Source organism: Oncorhynchus clarkii, chromosome 17, assembly GCF_045791955.1.
Source record: "Oncorhynchus clarkii lewisi isolate Uvic-CL-2024 chromosome 17, UVic_Ocla_1.0, whole genome shotgun sequence".
Lineage (NCBI taxonomy): Eukaryota > Metazoa > Chordata > Actinopteri > Salmoniformes > Salmonidae > Oncorhynchus > Oncorhynchus clarkii.
Genome location: NC_092163.1, coordinates 39,002,578 through 39,023,501, shown reverse-complemented (window position 1 = coordinate 39,023,501; position 20,924 = coordinate 39,002,578). Strand labels below are relative to the sequence as shown.

General features: G+C 44.5%; 1 protein-coding gene across 1 annotated transcript in view; it reads right to left on the bottom strand.

The window, feature by feature from the left end:
* Nucleotides 1-20,924, bottom strand: part of LOC139370795 (bassoon (presynaptic cytomatrix protein) b) — a 122,205-nt gene that overhangs the window by 41,542 nt on the left and 59,739 nt on the right. The window contains exon 4 of the mRNA XM_071110566.1: nucleotides 2,212-3,054. Coding sequence (XP_070966667.1) covers nucleotides 2,212-3,054 — 843 coding nt within the window. The remainder of the gene's footprint in view (nucleotides 1-2,211; nucleotides 3,055-20,924) is intronic.

Sequence of the window (20,924 nt, the reverse complement as noted above, 5' to 3'; positions counted from 1 at the left end):
AAGAGAGAAAAAAAGAGAGGTCAGAGGGCGGTATTAGCATCAGTCCTTTTTCCCCTTGACTTAATTTGTTTCTATAGCAAAAAAGTCTATTACAGGCATCAGCGCACCCTTTCTTTCCTATCGTTTCACCTAACTCAACGGTAGTGTCACTTTTATGAGCATTTGTTTCACAGATGATAGGGGTTGGAATTAAAGCAATGGAGCTTATACAGGATATATTACTATTCTGGCAAGACACAAGAGACTCAATGTAATTAAAGGAATTCAATCATCAAAGCACATGCAACTATAACAGATAATGTAATACATACAGTGCCGTGAAAAAGTACTTGCCCCCTTTCTGATTTTCTAAATTTTTGCATATTTTTGGTACTAAATGTTATAACACACTGATTGTGTGTTTTGGATCACTGTCTTGCTGCATGACCCAGCTGCGCTTCAGCTTCAGCTCACAGACAGATGACCTGACATTCTCCTGTAGAATTCTCTGATACAGAGCAGAATTCAGGGTTCCTTCTATTAAGGCAAGTCGTCCGGGTCCTGAGGCAGCAAAGCATCCCCAAACCATCACACGACCACCACCATGCTTGACCGTTGGTATGAGGTTCTTACTGTGGAATGCAGTGTTTGGTTTTCGCCAGGCATAACGGGACTCATGTCGTCCAAAAAGTTATACTTAAACTCATCTGTCCATAGAACATTCTCCCAAGAGTCTTGATCATCCAGGTACTTCCAGGTGCTTTTTGGCAAACCTGAGTCAACTTTTTGGGCCAGATGGGTACCATTATGTCTGACGAAAACCAAACACTGCATACCTTTCTTAATAAAATAAATAAAATAAGTATATTCTTTTGTGTTATTTGTAAACTCAGGTTCCCTTTATCTAATATTATTTTTTAGTTGAAGATCAAATTACATTCAGTATCAAAAAAAGTATATGCAAAAATAGAGAAAAATCTGAAAGTGGGCAAATACTTTTTCACGACACTGTATAAATATGACTAAATAAAAAGCTTGAGATAAAAAAGTGACAAAAAAAGTGACAAAAAACAACACACAAAGAAAAAAACATGATATTTTTGTTACATGCTTGTTGAAGAATGACGGAAATAAATGAACAAGTTGATCAAAATATAATGATGAAGTAAAAAATAAATAATAATAATAATAATAAATAAATAAATAAAAACAGGGCATTGCATGTTAATAACGCTGATTAATCACGATCGCAATGCCAGAGAAAGATGACCATATTAAAGATAACACAGGCTTAACATTATGATTGGTGAAATAAAAAGAGAGGTAAAAGATACCAAACCTGGTGCATGGTAAACAGCTGATGCTTGGGGATAGAGATGACGAGGAGAAGGGGGATAAGAATGATATGTTGTAATGATGATGATAGGTGGTCATTTATATTTTAGTCATTTAGCTGACATTCCTATCCAGAGCCACTTACAGGGGCAATTAGGGTTAAGTGCCAATGGCACACCGACCGATTTTTGTTCACCTAGTGGGCTAAGGGATTCGAACCAGCGACCTTTTGGTTCCTGGCCCAACACTCTAACTGCTAGACTACCTGCAGCCTCCTATTTGATATAATGTAATGATCATAGTGATGATGATGGCAGTGATGATGATGATGATGATGATAGTAATGCTGAGTGATTGACCGGTTATTAAAAAACGAAATGACCAACGTTATTTTTTTTTGTGTAATATACACAACTGGAATATTTTATTATTTCATAGCAATTTCATATCTTTATATTGATGTCTAGCCAATGTGGAGCTGACAGAGACAATGGAATATTTTCAATGTTTTAGCAATTGAATGTTCACTATTTTTGGCTTTGAAATATCCATTAAAAAGCTCTAAAATCATTTTAATGTCACTTAATAATTTTTTTAAAAATTAAAAAACGAAAAACGAAAAATGCTCTATAATCAAACCGAAACCAAACCGACCTCAGAAAGCACTCATCGCTCAGCACAAGATTATAGACAGAGAAAGAAATGATTCAATATATGGAAACATTTCATGATGAAGATGATGACAATGACAAAGAGGATGACATTGATGATGAAGATGATGACGACGACGACAACTGTCAAGAATGACTGAAATGAAGGCAAATACAATTCTGGTGGTAAATCAAGAACAACAACAGTGGTAAAGACGTTGAAGTTGCAAAGTTGCAGGTCGCTCACGTCATGGTGTTTTGACTTCTGCGAGTCTCCAGCAGGTTTTTTCCTTTCATCTTTTGATGTGGTGATGGTCTCAGGTGCTCCCTTCTTGGGCGAGGCTTTGACTTCTGCTTCCTTTTGAGTTTTGGTGGCGACTTTAGTTTTCTCCTGGCCCTGCTGCTGCTTACCAGACTGCTTGTTGGGTACACTCTGGTTGGGTTTAGGTTGGGTAGGTGCACCCTTAACAGGAGAGGGTGCACCCTTGCTAGGGGTGGATGCAGCTTTAGTATGGGAGGGTGCGCCCTTGGCTGGGGAGGGCTGGGCAGGACCCTTACTCTGGGTGGTGGGTCCTGTCTGTTTGGCAGGGGAGGGTGCGCTCTTGGCTGGGGAGGGCTGGGCAGGACCCTTACTCTGGGTGGTGGGTCCTGTCTGTTTGGCAGGGTAGGGTGCACCCTTGGCAGGGGAGGGCTGGGCAGGACCCTTACTCTGGGTGGTGGGTCCTGTCTGTTTGGCTGGGGAGGGTTCACCCTTAGCAGGTGAAGGCTGGGCTGTTTTAGCAGGGGAGGGTTGTGCCTTGGCAGGGGACGGTTGAGCAGGCCCCTTGCTTTGGGCGGTGGGCCCTGCCTGTTTGGCAGGGGAGAAAGGAGGGCCACTTACTTGGGCACCCGGTGGTTTCTGTTGCTGTTGAGGACCAGTGGGCCGTAGCCCTGCCTGCTGATTGGGCCCTCTATGCTGAGGCTGTAGTTGATTGGCTGGAGCCGGGTGCCGTGGGGATCCCATTGGCTGAGGAGCAGGAAGTGGAGTGTCTCCCAGGGCCCCAGACAAAGCTCTCTGGGTCTGGCAGTTCAGGCAGAGCCATTCTTTATTCTGAAACACAGACAGAACAAAAAGCGACATTTAGAAAACTGCATGGTACAGGACTGTATAAAACCAAACATTGTCTGCAAACTAACGATTATTCCACAACGATCGAAACATTTAAAATATATATGCTGTTCACATTGATACTCTCCATAGACTTTATCATACCATAGTGAAACATAATGGGGTAGAAGTAGGACAGTGGTAGATGAAAAGAGGTGCTATACTTGTCAAACAAAGTGAAAGTACGCTTGAGTAACATTGAGATAAAAGAGGACAGGAATAGCTGGCTGTCTGCACTGACGCTGTGCTCACAGCAGCGCTTACAAATGAAGCATGCCCTCCGAACCGGAAAAAAAAATATGTAAAAACACGACTCCCCCATAAATCAGCTGTCTGGTAGAAGGTTTAGGCTGCTAATTTACACTGCTTCTGCGTCCCAAATGGCACCATATTTCCTATATAGTGTACTTTTTCTGGTCAAAAGTAGTACACTATATATTAATACCGGTCCCACTATGTCCTTCTTCTTTCATATGGCTGTAATATACTGTAGAAACAATGTGGTTAGGCTAAGCAATAAAGTACTGTACAGTGAGATTACATTGGTGGCAGAGAGCCAAGGCTTTTAACAGGGAGTGTACTGACTCTGAACACAGGGGACTTGTTTAACATTGACCTTTATGTTGATATGAGAGTCAACACATATGGAGGAAGACTGGTTACTCTTGCTAAAAATTGATTCGATAAAGAGGGAGTGATGGAGGGGTATAAAAAACTGAAAGCATCTTAGGGTGCCATTACTAAATTAAAGAAATAGCCACCCTCTCACACCATATGGCCAAAGACCAGCATAATAAAGACGGATTAAAAGGATCAGAAATTGTGATAAATTAGCCTCCGATTAAAACAAGCCGGCCGTTGGGATAAAGTCTCGGTTCAAGAAAGATGTTCCTTCCTAGATTTTGGGCAAACTATCTAAGATATACCTATGAAGAAGCTTGTTTGAGGTCAGATCAGGTACTTCGAGCAGCAGCCGCAGCCACAGCACAGACAGGTTAGGTCAGAGCTGGCTAAAGGACTCAAACCCCTGTAGTTGTTTAAGTCAACCCTTTCATCTGCATGAGAAGGCTTAATCACCAGACAATGTTAAGCGCTTTGAAGCACATAGGAGGACGGCCGCTGCATGAATACAAATCAGCACTATGGTTATTAGTGTTGAGACACAGAGACCCAACTGCAATTAGTTCCACAGTCAACTGTTCAGATGTAATCAGCCCTTCACGGAGCAGATAACACTCATCAACAGAGAGTTAGATACAGACTGTCACCCCTCACATTCAATCAACAGCGGGGTTCATCCAAAATGGCACCCTAAATCCTATATTCCTATTTAGCGCACTCCTTTTTACCTGATTCCTATGGGCCCTGGTCAAATGCAGTTCACTATTTAAGGAATAGGGTGCCATTTTGGACACAATCAGATAGTCTCCAATGCACTGCCACCACACCTCTATGGAGGTATTGATTATGTCAACATTCTGCCTGAGGGAAAAAAAAGGGTGTAAACCCATCAAAGACAGGATATTAGCAGAAACATATTCCATTTCCGATTAAAAGAGCTGATCAATAAGACAGAACTACGGTGTCCGTATTAGGACAGCCTTAGTCTCAGCAGGAGTTATTTTATTCTCAGATCAACGGGAACATTTAAATGCTTCTATTACCAGGTTATGAAAAGCACAACGAGAGATGGTGGCACCATGTTTGTAGCCCAGGGCCCGTATTCACAAAGCGATCCAGGATCAGGCCCCTCCCTCCCTGTCCATGAAATCTTATTCATTAATGATTTAAAAGGCTAAACTGATCCTAGATAGCAACCATACTCTTCGACGCCTTGTGAAGCTGGGCCCAGAGCCTCAAGGCATGGAGAAATGGCATCTGTGTGTAACGTGCATTGTTGGCGTCAAGGCGATAACAAATAACCTCATAAACACCTCTATAGCCGATTACCATCGATACCACTGTAGCATAGATCCTATCTTTATACGGTGTCCATATTAGGACACCCTCCTTTATTGTTATGGTGCCTTTTTAACCTCCGAGGAGGAAATAAAGACTATAACAACAAACTACAAAACTCATAAAGGAAAGCACAACACAGGTGTTAAATGATCCCATCGTAGAGTGGAGGACACCACTGCTACGCTCCCATAATTCACTGCGGCATACTTTAAATGTCACATTTTGGGCTGAAAATGTGTTCGGATTTTGGTTACACTCCAGAATTGAGTGTGCAGCAGCAGCATGAGGAATGGCAAGTTACAAGTGAGTTACTCTACCTGCAACCTGCTCCCTGCATAAAATGTGTAGAGAGAGCGTGTTTATGTTACAAGGAGGGAGGAGATAAGGAAATAGAATTGGAAATAGGAAATAAGGAAATAGAATTGATCATGAAAAAAAGAGGGAGAAGCAAGCTAAAAGTGCCACATTCAGGGAAATAATGTAGTCACTTCGTCTGTGTGTCTGGGCCATGGGCCCTGGAGGTTCCTGACTAACAGACAGTCTGATATGGATGTTAATCTGAGGGCCCCAAAGAACAGTGGTTGACAGGTACAGTCTCTCCAGCAATAAGGCCTGGGAGTGCCACTCTCGCCACTACTCAGCTCCTCTGCCTTAGCCTTCTCATCTGACGAAAGTGAATCAGTGAATGTATTGGAGTTTCGTATGATTGTGTAAATACAACAGTGCGGGGGTATGCGACTGCTTTTTGGGGTGTCAGTGTGTGCAAGGGTTTATATCAGTCAATGTACACCTGTATTGTAAATGTGCAAGTGTGAGACTGTGCTGTAGGTGCATGAACAGTGATTGTTAACAGGTTAGAGCTGTGTTAACCTCAGTCCCAGAAAATAATGGCAGGCGCATAGAACCTGTGAAAACCGCGCAACAAAGCGGGACTTGAAAGGGGTGTGGTTGATGTCGAGGCAGGAGAGGGGGCGAGCCTGCTACAGCCGTATTAGATGGGACTTTGAAATATGGGGAAAATCGCCAATCAAAATAAACGATCGATCACAACGGCCATATTGTTTTTTGGGAAGCCCAATCGAGTTCGGGGGCATACAAAGCACGTATGTGGAAGCTATTTCTAAGATGCATACTTTGCATCACTTGCGCTGCTCGCTCATTGAAGTCCACAATGTCGGCAGGACGTTCTAAGGGTTATGCTGGATGGTGAATGAACAGAGAGATCAGCCAATTAAAACCAGCGGTGGTTTCGTCCGCTCCTGCCATAGACTTCCAGTCAAGTCCGCGTTCTGAGGCGCTATGAAACCCGACGGTTCGAGAGAGCCGGCTGGTGGACAAGATTAGAGCTGTGTGTGTGTGTGTGTGTGATTCCTTGCTTGTGTTCTCCAGCCTAGGCTCATTAGTAACACAGTGTGCCCCCATGGGGGGTAGGGGTGGGGTGGGGGGGGTGGCGGGGGTGCTCTGCTATGGTTGTGTAACAACATGAGGTGCAGAAACACTGAGTTGTACCTGAGCACCCCACACACACACACACACCGTTCTCTCAAACATATCTGGCACACCTTTCCAAACACACCGAGACTCACACATTTAGTAGAGGGATACAGGTGGATGTTAAAATCGAACAGCGCTACATGAACGGGAATGAAGAAGGGCCGGCAAGGGGCACGTTCACTGTGTTCGGAGATGACCGCACACACCAAATGATGCAGAGTGAGCGCATCCATCTTCCTGCCAATCAGAATATAGTCGACCATAAAACAATAATTGCACAAAACCACCTAGCTAGCTAACCCCAACAAATCCGACTGTTACTAGACATAGGTTATAACTGCACAGATAGGACGAGCCTATTAATGATGATGGCCTAAACTAAGCCTAAACTATACATCCTAATAATGGTGATGGTTACAGCATGTTTCCCATGGTTGGTAATGGTTTAATTAGGGACTGTGTGCAACATGGCTGCTAATGATCTAGGCAGAGACATCATTTAGACACGATGTATAGAAACCATGAGAGATATGAAAAGAAACACGACACCAGCATTATGCTGTTCCCTACTGCCATGTGTGCAGTGTCCATATCAGGACACCTAACAGAAACTGGATAATCAGTCGATGACGTTACGGAGCTGGGAAACAGTCCTGACGTTAGCCAATTGTATGGTGTCCATATTAGGACAGCCTCAGACTCCGTCCTGCTGAGACTATCATAATGTGGACACCATACATTTGGCTTCCGTCAGATCCAGAGATTTTTAGAGCGCATTTTGATCTAAGTGGGCAGTTGGAAAATGCAATTTTCTCCAGCTGGGAAGGAGATAAAAAAAAAGGATGTTGTCAAAGGTTTGGCGAGAGAGACAGGGGAAAAATGAACGAGTCTGTACTTTTCAAGGACGAAGCTAACATATCCCTGCACACGGCTCTTGTGATACTGAAGGTCTATTAGCCACTCAGAACAATAGCCACCAAGCCTGACCAATCAACATATCCGATACAGAATCTGTGTCCGAAAGTGCCTACCCTCTTCCCTATGTAGTGTACCGTGCTCTGGTCAAAAGTAGTGCACTACATAGGGTATAGCGTGCCATTTCGGACGCATCCCACCAGCAAACACAATCAAATGGCCAACAACACAACCAAGGGGAGAGATGGAGGGGGTTACAGGTCATCCTGTATTACATAAGCAGCAGAGAGTATCTCTAACCACAGCACTCTGTGAGCCAGATAATGCCTTCACCAATTCTGCCCAAATCCCGCTGAAACAAAATGTAAACGCAACATGCAACCGTTTCAAAGATTTTGCGGAGTTACAGATCATGTAAGGAAATCAGTCAATTGAAATAAACTCATTAGGTCCTAATCTATGGATTTGACACGACTGGGAATACAGATATGCATCTGTGCATTCTAATTGCCATCGATAAAATGCAACTGTGTTCATTGTCTGTAGCTTACGCCTGCCCATACCATAACCCCCACCACCATCATGGGGCACTCTGTTCACAATACTGACATCAGCAAACCGCTCGACCACACGACGCCACACACTTGGTATGCGGTTGTGAGGCCAGTTGGACGTACTGCCAAATTGTCTAAAGCAACGTTGGATGGCGGCTTATGGTAGAGAAATGTACATTCAATTCTCTGGCAAGAGCTTTGGTGGACATTCCTGCAGTCAGCATGTCAATTGCCCACACCCTCGAAACTTGAGACATCTGTGGCATTGTAGTGGTCTTTTGTCACCAGCACAAGGCGCACCTGTGTAACGACCATGCTGTTTTTTCAGCTTATTGATATGATATGCCAAGAAAAGGAGAAATGCTCACTAACAGGATGTACACATATTTGTGCACAAAATTTGATTGAAATAAGCATTTTGTGCGTATGGAAAATGTCTGGGATCTTTTATTTCAACTCATGAAACATGGCACCAATACTTTACATGTTGCATTTTATATTTTTGTTCAATGTAGTTGGCTGTTGAAGCGAGAAGGCGAGGGAGTCATTGGCATGCCAAACAAACGAAACACGCTTTGTTTTTTTCTCTCCCTCAAGTGCTCTACTGAGGAGCTAAATATAAACAGGTGCAGGCAGGGCTCTCAGAACTAACCATCTGTGCAGTTTGCATTTACGTGGAAAACCTAAATGAGATGGAAAATGTGGAATATGGTCAGAGAGTGCGTGTGATGGGTTTGTGTTGGTGTGGGTGTGAGGTGGAAAAAGGGGGCATGTACATATTTAGAATAATATACATTACACACTCAGGAGCACACACCCATACATGCATATTCAGACTTCACACCCATACATGCATATTCAGACTCCACACACATACATGCATATTCAGACCCCACACACATACATGCATATTCAGACCCCACACACATACATGCATATTCAGACCCCAAACACATACATGCATATTCAGACCCCACACACATACATGCATATTCAGACCCCACACACATACATGCATATTCAGACCCCAAACACATACATGCATATTCAGACCCCACACACATACATGCATATTCAGACTCCACACCCATACATGCATATTCAGACTTCACACCCATACATGCATATTCAGACTCCACACACATACATGCATATTCAGACTCCACACCCATACATGCATATTCAGACTCCACACCCATACATGCATATTCAGACTCCACACACATACATGCATATTCAGACTCCACACCCATACATGCATATTCAGACCCCAAACACATACATGCATATTCAGACTCAAAACACATACATGCATATTCAGACCCCACACACATACATGCATATTCAGACTCCACACCCATACATGCATATTCAGACTCCACACCCATACATGCATATTCAGACCCCAAACACATACATGCATATTCAGACTCCAAACACATACATGCATATTCAGACTCCACACACATACATGCATATTCAGACTCCACACCCATACATGCATATTCAGACTCCACACCAATACATGCATATTCAGACTCCACACCCTTACATGCATATTCAGACTCCACACCCATACATGCATATTCAGACCCCACACACATACATGCATATTCAGACTCCACACCCATACATGCATATTCAGACTCCACACTCTTACATGCATATTCAGACTCCACACCCATACATGCATATTCAGACTCCACACCCATACATGCATATTCAGACCCCACACACATACATGCATATTCAGACTCCACACCCATACATGCATATTCAGACTCCACACCCATACATGCATATTCAGACTCCACACCCATACATGCATATTCAGACTCCACACACATACATGCATATTCAGACTCCACACCCATACATGCATATTCAGACTCCACACCAATACATGTATATTCAGATACCACACCCATACATGCATATTCAGACTCCACACCCATACATGCATATTCAGACTCCACACCAATACATGCATATTCAGACTCCACACCCATACATGCATATTCAGACTCCACACCCTTACATGCATATTCAGACTCCACACCCATACATGCATATTCAGACTCCACACCCATACATGCATATTCGGACTCACTCAACCATCCTAACACAGTAACATGGCACACAAACATGTGAAGAAGTTGGCCTGAGGAGAGTGAGTATGTGTGTGTGTGTGTGTGTGTGTGTGGTCCCTGTGTACTGAAATGTCAGCTGGTTGACCCCCATCCATCAACTACAGGCTTATCAATGGCTGACACCCAAACAGCAGGAAGTCCCTTTAGCCTTTTGGGCGGCTGCGTTCATAAAGAGGATGCTAATGTAAAATGCTAATATGAGATGCTAATAAGCGTTTGAGCAGCTCGCTTCCTGTCACACGTTTGTGCTGCCAAATGTCCCCCTCTCTTGCGCCTTTACTGAATCAGCATAATATCACTGTGTTGGAGACAGAGGGGGAAAGAGGGTAGAGAGAGACACACACAGACAGAGATAAGATAGAAAACAAGATAAAGAGAGAGAGAGAGAGAGAGAAAGGAGAGTGAAAGAGAGAGAAAGAGGATAGAAAGTGAAAGAGAGAAAATAGAGAAATAAAATAAAGAGGAGAAAGAGCGAGAGGGGGAGTAGAGGGAGAGAACATAGCCAAACCAGAGGGCTGAGAAGGGAAAGGAGAGTTGTTTATGTAGAGAGTGCTTTGGCTTTTACAGCAGTGTAAATCTCTCTCTCTCTCTCTCTCACACACACACACACACACACACACACACACACACACACACACACACACACAATCAGTCCCTGTGTAGAAGGATAATAGGTCCCATTTAGGACATTGCACCTTTGGGCTTCTGAGACATCCAGACATTTCTAGAACCTGTAAACACTTCCCCCAGAACAAAGTACAGATTACTGCCCACTGTGAATGACCGCCCCTCTCCTCACCTCTTTCTGTCTCTCTCCCATCCCTCCTCTCTCCTCTCCCCTCCCCTCCTCTCCTCTCCCCTCTCCCAAACGCACAGTCTGGACAAGACTAACACCAGCCTGCAACAACCTCATGAAATCGATGCAAAAAAACAGATTAGGATTTGTAAGCAAGAGGAGGATGATTATGAAGCCAGTAATGTAAGGATGACAATGGGTCACTAGATAAGCGCCCCCCATAGGATAGGATGCTGTGTTGCTACAGAAAGTCTATGTCAATGAATGATGGCCTGGGTTTACAGGAAGAAGTAGCAAACTGAGGCACACACACACACAAATACACACCCTACCACCCTCCACACACACACACACACACACACACAAAACAACACAGATGGTGCTGCCTGTCATACTGTGTGTTAGAGAGACGTCCAATAACAACACAGGCAGTCCCAGGCATTAGAGCGCCATAAACACTCCACCGGTTCACAAAGGACGACGACGACTGTGGAAAGCAGCGGAGTCATATCTGTGCCGTTTAACGTGTAGCTACATCGCTACCGGAACGAAGTGTGTCGCGTACATAACGGCACCCACGTCAAAGCCCGACCTCCTCAATCACACCCACACAGACGTATTTTTGTGCGCGTGCACCCCTGCACGTGCGCGTATGTGCGTGCGTGCCCGCATATGTGCGCGTGGGTCTCATTTGCGTGTGTGTCTTGTGCAGGGTGGGCTAGCTCAGCTCATCAGTGAGATGATCTCGTTAGTGAGATGATCTCGTTAGTGAGTTGTTAACCTCATTAAGCAGCGGGGGGTGTAGCAGCACAGGTCAGCTCATTAGAAAGCAATAGGCCCTCGAACACAATAGCACACACCCTTCCCGTTACAGTACCCTGGCTTTACGCGGTGTGAAAATATAGTAGTGCACTACATCGGCAGGGAGTAGGGGGCCATTTGGGACGCACCCTCTGGTGAGGTGGGGTGAAGAACAGGAGGAGGGATACTGGGACAGAAACCAGAGAGAGGCCCCCAGGCCTCACAACACGGAAATGCTGCATCGCTGGGCCCAGATACAGGTAGCAGACCAGCCTGTTTCCTGGTGGTCACTGGTCATAACCTGTCATATGGAAACTGCAGAGGGTAAGCCGAGAGCTGCCTTGAAATGGCTGGTCTAGGATCAGCAACAAAAGAGAGAGAGAGGTGTGTAGGTGTCAGTGTAGGATGAGGGTGGGAGGAGAGATGTAGGTTTCATGAAGCACTTTGTTTTTCCGCAAAGAGATATACACTGAGTGTACAAAACATTAGGAACACCTTCCTACTATTGAGTTGCACACCCCCTTAGCCCTCAGAACAGCCTCAATTCGTCGGGACATGGACTCTACAAGGTGTCGAAAGCGTACCACAGGGATGCTGGCCCATGTTGACTCAAATGTTTCCCACAGTTGTGTCAAGTTGGCTGGATGTCCTTTGGGTGGTGGACCATTCTTGATACACACGGGAAACTGTTGAGCGTGAAAATGCCAGCAGCGTTGCAGTTCTTGACACAAACCAGTGTGCCTGGCACCTGCGACTACACCCCGTTTTTAAAGGCACTTTAAATATTTTGTCTTCCCCATTCACCCTCTGAATGGCATACATACACAATCAATGTCTCAATTGCCTCAAAGCTTAAAAATCCTTCTTTAACCTGTCTCCTCCCCTTCAACTACACTGATTGAAGTGGATTTAACAAGTGACATCAATAAGGGATCATAGCGTTCACCTGGATCCACCTGGACAGCCTTTGTCAAGGTGTTCCTAATGCTTTCTACACTCAGTGTACAGTAGCAGAGTATCTATTGCAGCCACAATGAATGGTTCTGGACATACAGAAATAGAATTTTGAGAAACATAATTGTAGTTGTGTGGTTCTGGAAACAGTGAGTGAGCCACAGCAGGATGCTTAGTGGTTATACATTCTAATATTCAAATTCTATGGGCAGAGGTCCTTCCATCCCGGCAGGGTCGGAGTTCAGTCCTTGGGGCCGGAAGAGCTAGTCTTTCCCCGCTGGCAATAATCAGGGGTTGAGAACAGCAGGTTATCCAAAGGAAAAAGGTCACCACGATTGATCCCCTCACACTCACAGAGGAGCCTGCTTAGTCATTGAACCATTGAGTGCGTACGTACGTGCGTGCGTGCGTGCGTGCGTGCGTTCGCTTGCATGAGTGTGTATGTGTATGGGAACGTGTGTGCCTATGCATGTTTGTACATGTGTGTTTAAGACAGACAGGGCAGCCCATAACTACCTGAAATGTCATCAGAATGTCAACAGCAAATGTGAAATGATGAAAGTGTGAAGCACAAATAAAGACACTAGGGAAAGGGTACAGGAGGTTATAGAAGCGTCAACACTGGTCACCTACGGAGGGAGCCAGAGAGGACACAGTCTCATCTGAATCATAGACGGGGAGATCAAGAGAGGCAGGAAAGACTGGGAAACACACGCAACCATAACGCCAATATACAAACAGAAACGCACGGAGACAGACAAACACGGATACTTACTGTGAGTGACACACACAGATCATCACAAACACACACAGGGGCCTGAGGGCAAACACTTAAATGTGTTGTGAAATCTGTTGTGAATGTATTGTAATGTTTTTTTAACTGCCTTAATTTTGCTGGACCCCAGGAAGAGTAGCTGTAATGGGGATCCATAATAAATACAAATACATACACAGACACATATACACAAAGACACACACACAGGCACACACACAGGCACACACACAGGCACACACACAGGCACACACACAGGCACACACACAGGCACAGAAATTGCTTGTTGACATGTTCTCATATAGAAATGTGAGATTCATACAGATTAGGTGCAAATCAACATTCCTTCATAATACCTAGAAAAACCTATCAATTTAGCCTATCATAATGATATAATAATCCTACTCAGGCCGGCACAGAGTTTGTCACCAAATCTCAAACACACACATCGGATGTGTCTCAAATGGCACCCTGTTCCCTATATAGTGCACTACTTTTGACCAGAAACCTATGGGCCCTGGCCGTTCACTATAAGGGAATAGGGTGTCATGGGGACGCCGCCATCTAGGATACTCCTGCCAGATAATCAGTTCCCAGCAGGACCTTCTCTCCCACATGCTCTCTCTACTGGGTGTAGGAACACACACTGGGACCATGAAATGTCAGCCGTCATTAAATGCCAAAACACACTCCAGTGGCCAGGAATTTCTCAGGTGGTCATTGTCAATATGTATTCATCCCCTCTTTCTCTAGTTGTCAGGTTCTCTTTTCTCTACTTCTCTCTCTCTCTCTCTCTCTCTCACACACACACACTCTCCCTCTCTGTCACACACACACACGCACTCTCCCTCTCTGTCACACACATACACATAAACTCTCCCTCTTGTTCTCCTCTCTCTCTCCCTCTCTCTTTCTCTCCCGCTCTTTCTCTCTCTCACTTCACACCTCTGGCCCCGCTCCTCATATCTTTCTGTCACTTGTCACTCACAAAAGTGCTCGCTTAACAGCTATTAATAACCACTTTCACCCCACTCAAACAGCTTTGTTCTTTATTCCCCTGTGTTTCCTACAACAGCATTTTTAAAACCTCTCCTCGGGGACCCCCAGCCGTTACATGTATTTGAACAGTTCCAGAGCTAGCACACCTGATTCAACCTGTCAACTAATCATCAAGCCCTTAGGTGAATCAGGTGTGCTAGTTCAGGGCAACAACAAAATTGTGAAACGCCTAGGGTTCCCCTAGGAGAAACGCCTAGGGATTGAAAAGCACTGGCCTACAGCATGCCCTCTTTAAGGCACTATTGACGAGTTAGCTGGGAACATCGCAAAAACGAGGCGGGAGCTTCAATGGGCCAGAAGGCCGTGTGTTGTTGTGATTCCGGCTGGCCAGATAGCTAGCAATAACGACAAGAAAATGCCATGTGGGGAATCGTTTAAGTGGCTCGTTTCAGTTAGTTTTAGCTCGTTTTTGATACATTGTCTTGTTTTGAGGTGTTTTGAATGATGTCACATCTATGCTACTGGCTCAAATGTGCTAGCTAGCTAACCAACCACTGTAACAATGTATTTGAGAGACTCATTGTGCAACTTTATTTAAGTTTTCAATTATTTATGTTTTCAAACGGAAAAAAAAGTTGACATGTTGTCAACAGTTTAAGCCAACCCCGTCTGTTTTGACCCATAGCTACGCACGCGTCGGTTTTGTTGCTAAACAACCAACCCGTCTATGTAATGCACAGGTCAAAAGTAGTGCAATACATAGGGAATAGTGTACCATTTGGAACGCAGCCTGGCCAGGGGACCGTGTCTAACCTGTCCTGTCCTAACCTTCACCGTAAAAAAACAACAACCAAACAACTGTGATTGAGTGCCTACTGTATGATGATTAATAAACAAAGATGGAGGTCATCATTAGTACACAGCGTAGTAGCTGGTCATCATAATGATGCTGCTCAGTAGAGGAGAAGCAGCCAGGTGATACTAAATGGCTGGCGTTGAACAGTGAAGGTTAGTGTGGCTCAGGGTCACTGTGAATTATTAACGTCAAGCAGAGCAGGGGGCCCCACTGCCAGCCAGGTGAGACTGGGTAAGCCTTAGGGTACTGGGGAAATGTGTCACACACACACACACATGGGCACACACACAGGCAGATGGATGCACGTATTCACACACACGCACGCACGCACGCACGCACACACACACACACACACACACAGAGCGGGCTCAGCAAACAGTGGGATCCTATCACTACTCTTTCATCACAATAGTAGTATTCAGCAGTAGAGGCCCCTGAGTGGAGGAAGGGGAGGACAGTCCTCAGTGAATTTCCTAAAAATGACGATGGTAAAACATTTAAGAAGTTATCATATTAGACAAAACTATACGACATATAATCACGTCACCAATTGAATCACACTATTTTGCAAAACCTAGTAGGCTTATGCTCCTCACCCCCATCCATAGACTATCAGAGCGCTTGCAGCATGAACTGACATGTTGTCCACCCAATCAGAGGATCAAAGAATGAATCTGGTGCTGAAAGCATAAACCACAGCTAGCTAGCACTGCAGTGCATAAAATGTGGTGAGTAGTGGATTCAAAGAGAGAGAAAGACAGTAGTTCGACAGTTTAGCAAATTTATTTATTTCAAAATGAAGGAGATGCAAGAGAGAGAGAGTCTTTTATTTCTTACTTTCAGTTTCACTTACTTAGCAAGCAAATGCAGCTAGCTAGTTTAGCCTACTGAAACACCCTGCTCAAACACAGGGATAGTATGTTAGCTAGCTGGCTATGACTTTCCAACACAGTACTGGAACACTTCCAAGGTAAGCTTTTGGTTTTACTAATTTATTGCCACCGGGGCCCGCCAGTGTAACTGCTTGCTGACTGTACACTGTAACGTTACTGCATGATGGTAGCGGGTTACAAAACACGTTAGTTCTATTAGCTATGCTGACAATGATGTAGGTTGTGTGCAGAGGTTTGGCTTGGAAAGGTTTTTTCACCTGGTCACAAACAGCTGATGTGTTGTGCACTGAAGTCCACATTCCCAGTGGGTCAGAAGTTTACATACACTCAATTAGTATTTGGTAGCATTGCCTTTAAATTGTTTAACTTGGGTCAAACATTTTGGTTAACCTTCCACAAGCTTCCCACAATAAGTTGGGTGAATTTTGTCCCATTCCTTCCAACAGTGCTGGTGTAACTGAGTCAAGTTTGTAGACCTCCTTGCTCGCACACACTTTTTCAGATTTTCTATAGGATTGAGGTCAGGGCTTTGTGATAGCCACTCCAATACCTTGACTTTGTTGTCTTTAAGCCATTTTGCCACAACTTTGGAAGTATGCTTGGGGTCATTGTCCATTTGGAAAACCCATTTGTAACCAAGCTTCAACTTCCTGACTGATGTCTTGAGATGTTGCTTCAATATATCCACATAATTTCCCTCCCTCATGATGCCATCTATTTTGTGAAGTGCACCAGTCCCTCCTGCAGCATAGCACCCCCACAACATGATGCTGCCACACCCGTGCTTCACGGTTGGGATGGTGTTTTTCAGCTTGCAGCCAGTTTTTCCTCCAAACATAATGATGGTTATTGTGGCCAGTTATATTTTTGTTTCATCAGACCAGAGGACATTTCTCCAAAAAGTATGATCTTTGTCCCCATGTGTAGTTGCAAACCACAGTCTGTTTTTTTATGACGGTTTTGAAACGGTGGCTTCTTCCTTGCTGAGCGACCTTTCAGGTTATGTCGATATAGGACTTGTTTTACTGTGGATATAGATACTTTTGTACCCGTTTCCTCCAGCATCTTCACAAGGTCCTTTGCTGTTGTTCTGGGATTGATTTGCACTTTTCGCACCAAAGTATGTTCATGTCTAGGAGACAGAACGCGTCTCCTTCCTGAGCGGTATGACGGCTGCGTGGTCCCATGGTGTTTATACTTGTGTAATATTGTTTGTACAGATGAACGTGCTACCTTCAGGTGTTTGTAAATTGCTCCCAAGGATGAATCAGACTTGTGGAGGTCTACAATTTTTTCTGAGGTTTTGGCTGATTGCTTTTGATTTTCCCATGATATCAAGCAAAGAGGCACTGAGTTTGAAACTAGGCCTTGAAATACATCCACAGATACACCTCAAATTTACTCAAATTATGTCAATTAGCCTATCAGAAGCTTCTAAAGTCATGACATAATTTTCTGGAATTTTCCAAGCTGTTTAAAGGCACAGTTAACTTAGTGTATGTAAACTTCAGACTGGAATTGTGATACAGTGAATTAAAAGTGAAATAATCTGTCTGTAAACAATTGTTGGAAAAATTACTTGTGTCATGCACAAAGTAGATGTCCTAACCGACTTGCCAAAACTATAGTTTGTTAACAAGACATTTGTGGAGTGGTTGAAAAATGAGTTTTAATGACTCCAACCTAAGTGTATGTAAAATTCCGACTTCAACTGTACGTGGAAAACTGTCATTCATAGGCTAGGTTGTAGCAACCTCATGATGGGTATAGGGAAGATTTGAGTATCATGTAATAGGCTAAACCCATCGCTGTTACATTGTTACATTGAACTGGGTGAATGGAATATGAATGACAGTCATCCAATCGTCCTCCCTCATCTGGTGGTTCTGACCACCACTGGTATTCAGTAACACCCTCACAGCACTTTTCTCCAGTCCCCACGAGGAAAAAGGCTATTTTAGGTTTAAATAAGGTTAGGGTTAGGGGTTAGGTTTAATAGTTAGGCGTAGGTTCTGGGGTTAAGGTTAGGGTTAGGGAAAATAGGATTTTGAATGGGAATTCATCAATCAATCAAGGATAGTAAAACAGACGTGTGTGTGTGTGTGTGTGTGTGTGTGTGTGTTAGCTATAAGGTTGCAGCCTGCCACACCCAGTCATGCTGCTTCACACCCAAGCACTAACACAGCCAAGGTCAGGCCGAGTCAGCAGGTATGTGGGTTAATCCCCTGGGACTCCTTCAATGAGCGTCACATGACCAGGGCTGCAGGATTACAGAGGAAATGAAGGATCATCCACTGAGCCAGCCAGAGGGACTGAGCCACAGCTACTGCCAGGCATAGAGATACAGCGCTGCAGATCAGATACTTTACAACTCTCATTGCATACAGTACATGGTCAGATCTATTTGGCCTCACAGGTGATTTGATACATTGATGCAATGATATAAGGGTTTTTTGAGAATGTGTATAGGACAGGACAATGAGCATGGTGCATGCAGTGTCAGGGTTGTGGGTTCGATTCCCACTGGGGCCAATCAGAAGAAAATGTATGCAGCACTACTGTAAGTCACTGTGTATAAAAGCGTCTACTAAATGGCGTCAATCATAATCATATAACACTGAATATTTATTAGGGCCGGGAATTACCAGGGACCTGACTATATGATTTCATCACGATACTTTGGTACCGATACGATATGTACTGCGATTCTCACTATTCTGCATGTATTCCGATTCGATATCGCGATTTAATGTTCCAAACAGATTGTTCACCATATGTCTGCTGCAGAGAGACAAGAGAGAGCCATGAGAAAACACATCTTGATGAGTCGTGGAAATAAAAGTGCTGAAAACTATTTGGTGCAGGTACAGCCAGCCTACTAGCGCTAGCTAACACTACCTACAGTAGCAAATACAATAAAAAGTCAAATTTCGATATAATACCGTTCAAAAATAATACTGTGATGTGCAATTATATAAATGTTTTCCCTTACCACTAATATGCATATCATTAATGTACCTGTGTTGTGACCCGTTCATTAACCTTCTCCATTAGAGGACTGCAGAAGGAGTACTAATGTGTACAAACAACTTAGTTACTTATGTGTTTAGGGTGGGGGATCACCTGACATCACTTCCTGTCTCTCCACTAATCGGAGTGATGGATGGAATGTTCCTACAGTTACAGTAGTTTGTAATATAGCATTCCAGATTTGGACAGATTGTATCGCTGAGCAGAGCAGGCCTGTATTCACAAATTGTCTCAGAGTAAGAATGCTGATGTCTAGGATCAGTTTTGTCTTTTAGATTATAATGAATAAGATTAGAGGACCTGATCCTAGATCAGCACTCCTACTCTGAGTGGTTTTATAAATACAGGACCTGAGCAGACCATCCTTACAAAGGGTTTTCATGGAGAAGCTCTCCATGAATCAACAGCCGTTATCTTTAACTGAATGGCGGTTCTCAAAAGGACACAAACTTTGAGAAAGTGCCCAGTTGGATATTATCCAACATCCCGTGAAGTAGCCATCTGACAGGGCATAATTCCTACAGCAAAACAAAAAAAACACACTTCCATGAACCTTGGACTTTTGCAAAAAATAAACAGCGTATTGACCCTTTTTAATAAAGCCTACACCCATAGAGTATGACACAATTTCTTCAAGCAGAAACAAACTGTCACTGTCAGAGACAGAGTTAGAGTAATGCTGCAGGACAACAGTCTGTCATCGGACATTAACAGTGTGTCTGTGCAGTAACTCTTTCCTGAGGCTTGAAAGGCAGGGTGGAAGTAGGGCCAGGTCATGTTTTTATGCTCTTTATTTACTCCTTCTGTCCATCTGTGTTCGCCTCGGGACTGACAGGGCCGTGTCTGTCATTCAGAACCGACAGCGCCGTGTCTGTCATTCAGAACCGACAGCGCCGTGTCTGTCATTCAGAACCGACAGCGCCGTGTCTGTCATTCAGAACCGACAGCGCCGCGTCTGTCATTCAGAACCGACAGCGCCGTGTCTGTCATTCAGAACCGACAGCGCCGCGTCTGTCATTCAGAACCGACAGCGCCGCGTCTGTCATTCAGAACCGACAGCGCCGCGTCTGTCATTCAGAACCGACAGCGCCGCGTCTGTCATTCAGAACCGACAGCGCCGCGTCTGTCATTCAGAACCGACAGCGCCGCGTCTGTCATTCAGAACCGACAGCGCCGCGCCTGTCATTCAGAACCGACAGCGCCGCGTCTGTCATTCAGAACCGACAGCGGCGTGTTTGTCATTCAGAACCGACAGCGCCGCGTCTGTCATTCAGAACCGACAGCGCCGCGTCTGTCATTCAGAACCGACAGCGCCGTGTTTGTCATTCAGAACCGACAGCGCCGTGTTTGTCATTCAGAACCGACAGCGCCGTGTCTGTCATTCAGAACTGACAGCGCCGTGTCTGTCATTCAGAACTGACAGCACCGTGTCTGTCATTCAGAACTGACAGCACCATGTCTGTCGTTCACCACAGACAGGGCAGGGTTTACAACACAGTGTCTTGACTAACATGACTGTCTAACTCTCAGCACTGACAACTTTGTCCCCGACACAACTGTACATGGATGGGGATGCTTCCACAGCTTGCAGTACAGACACAGCACAGACACGGTCCCATAGTACTGACTTCACTGAA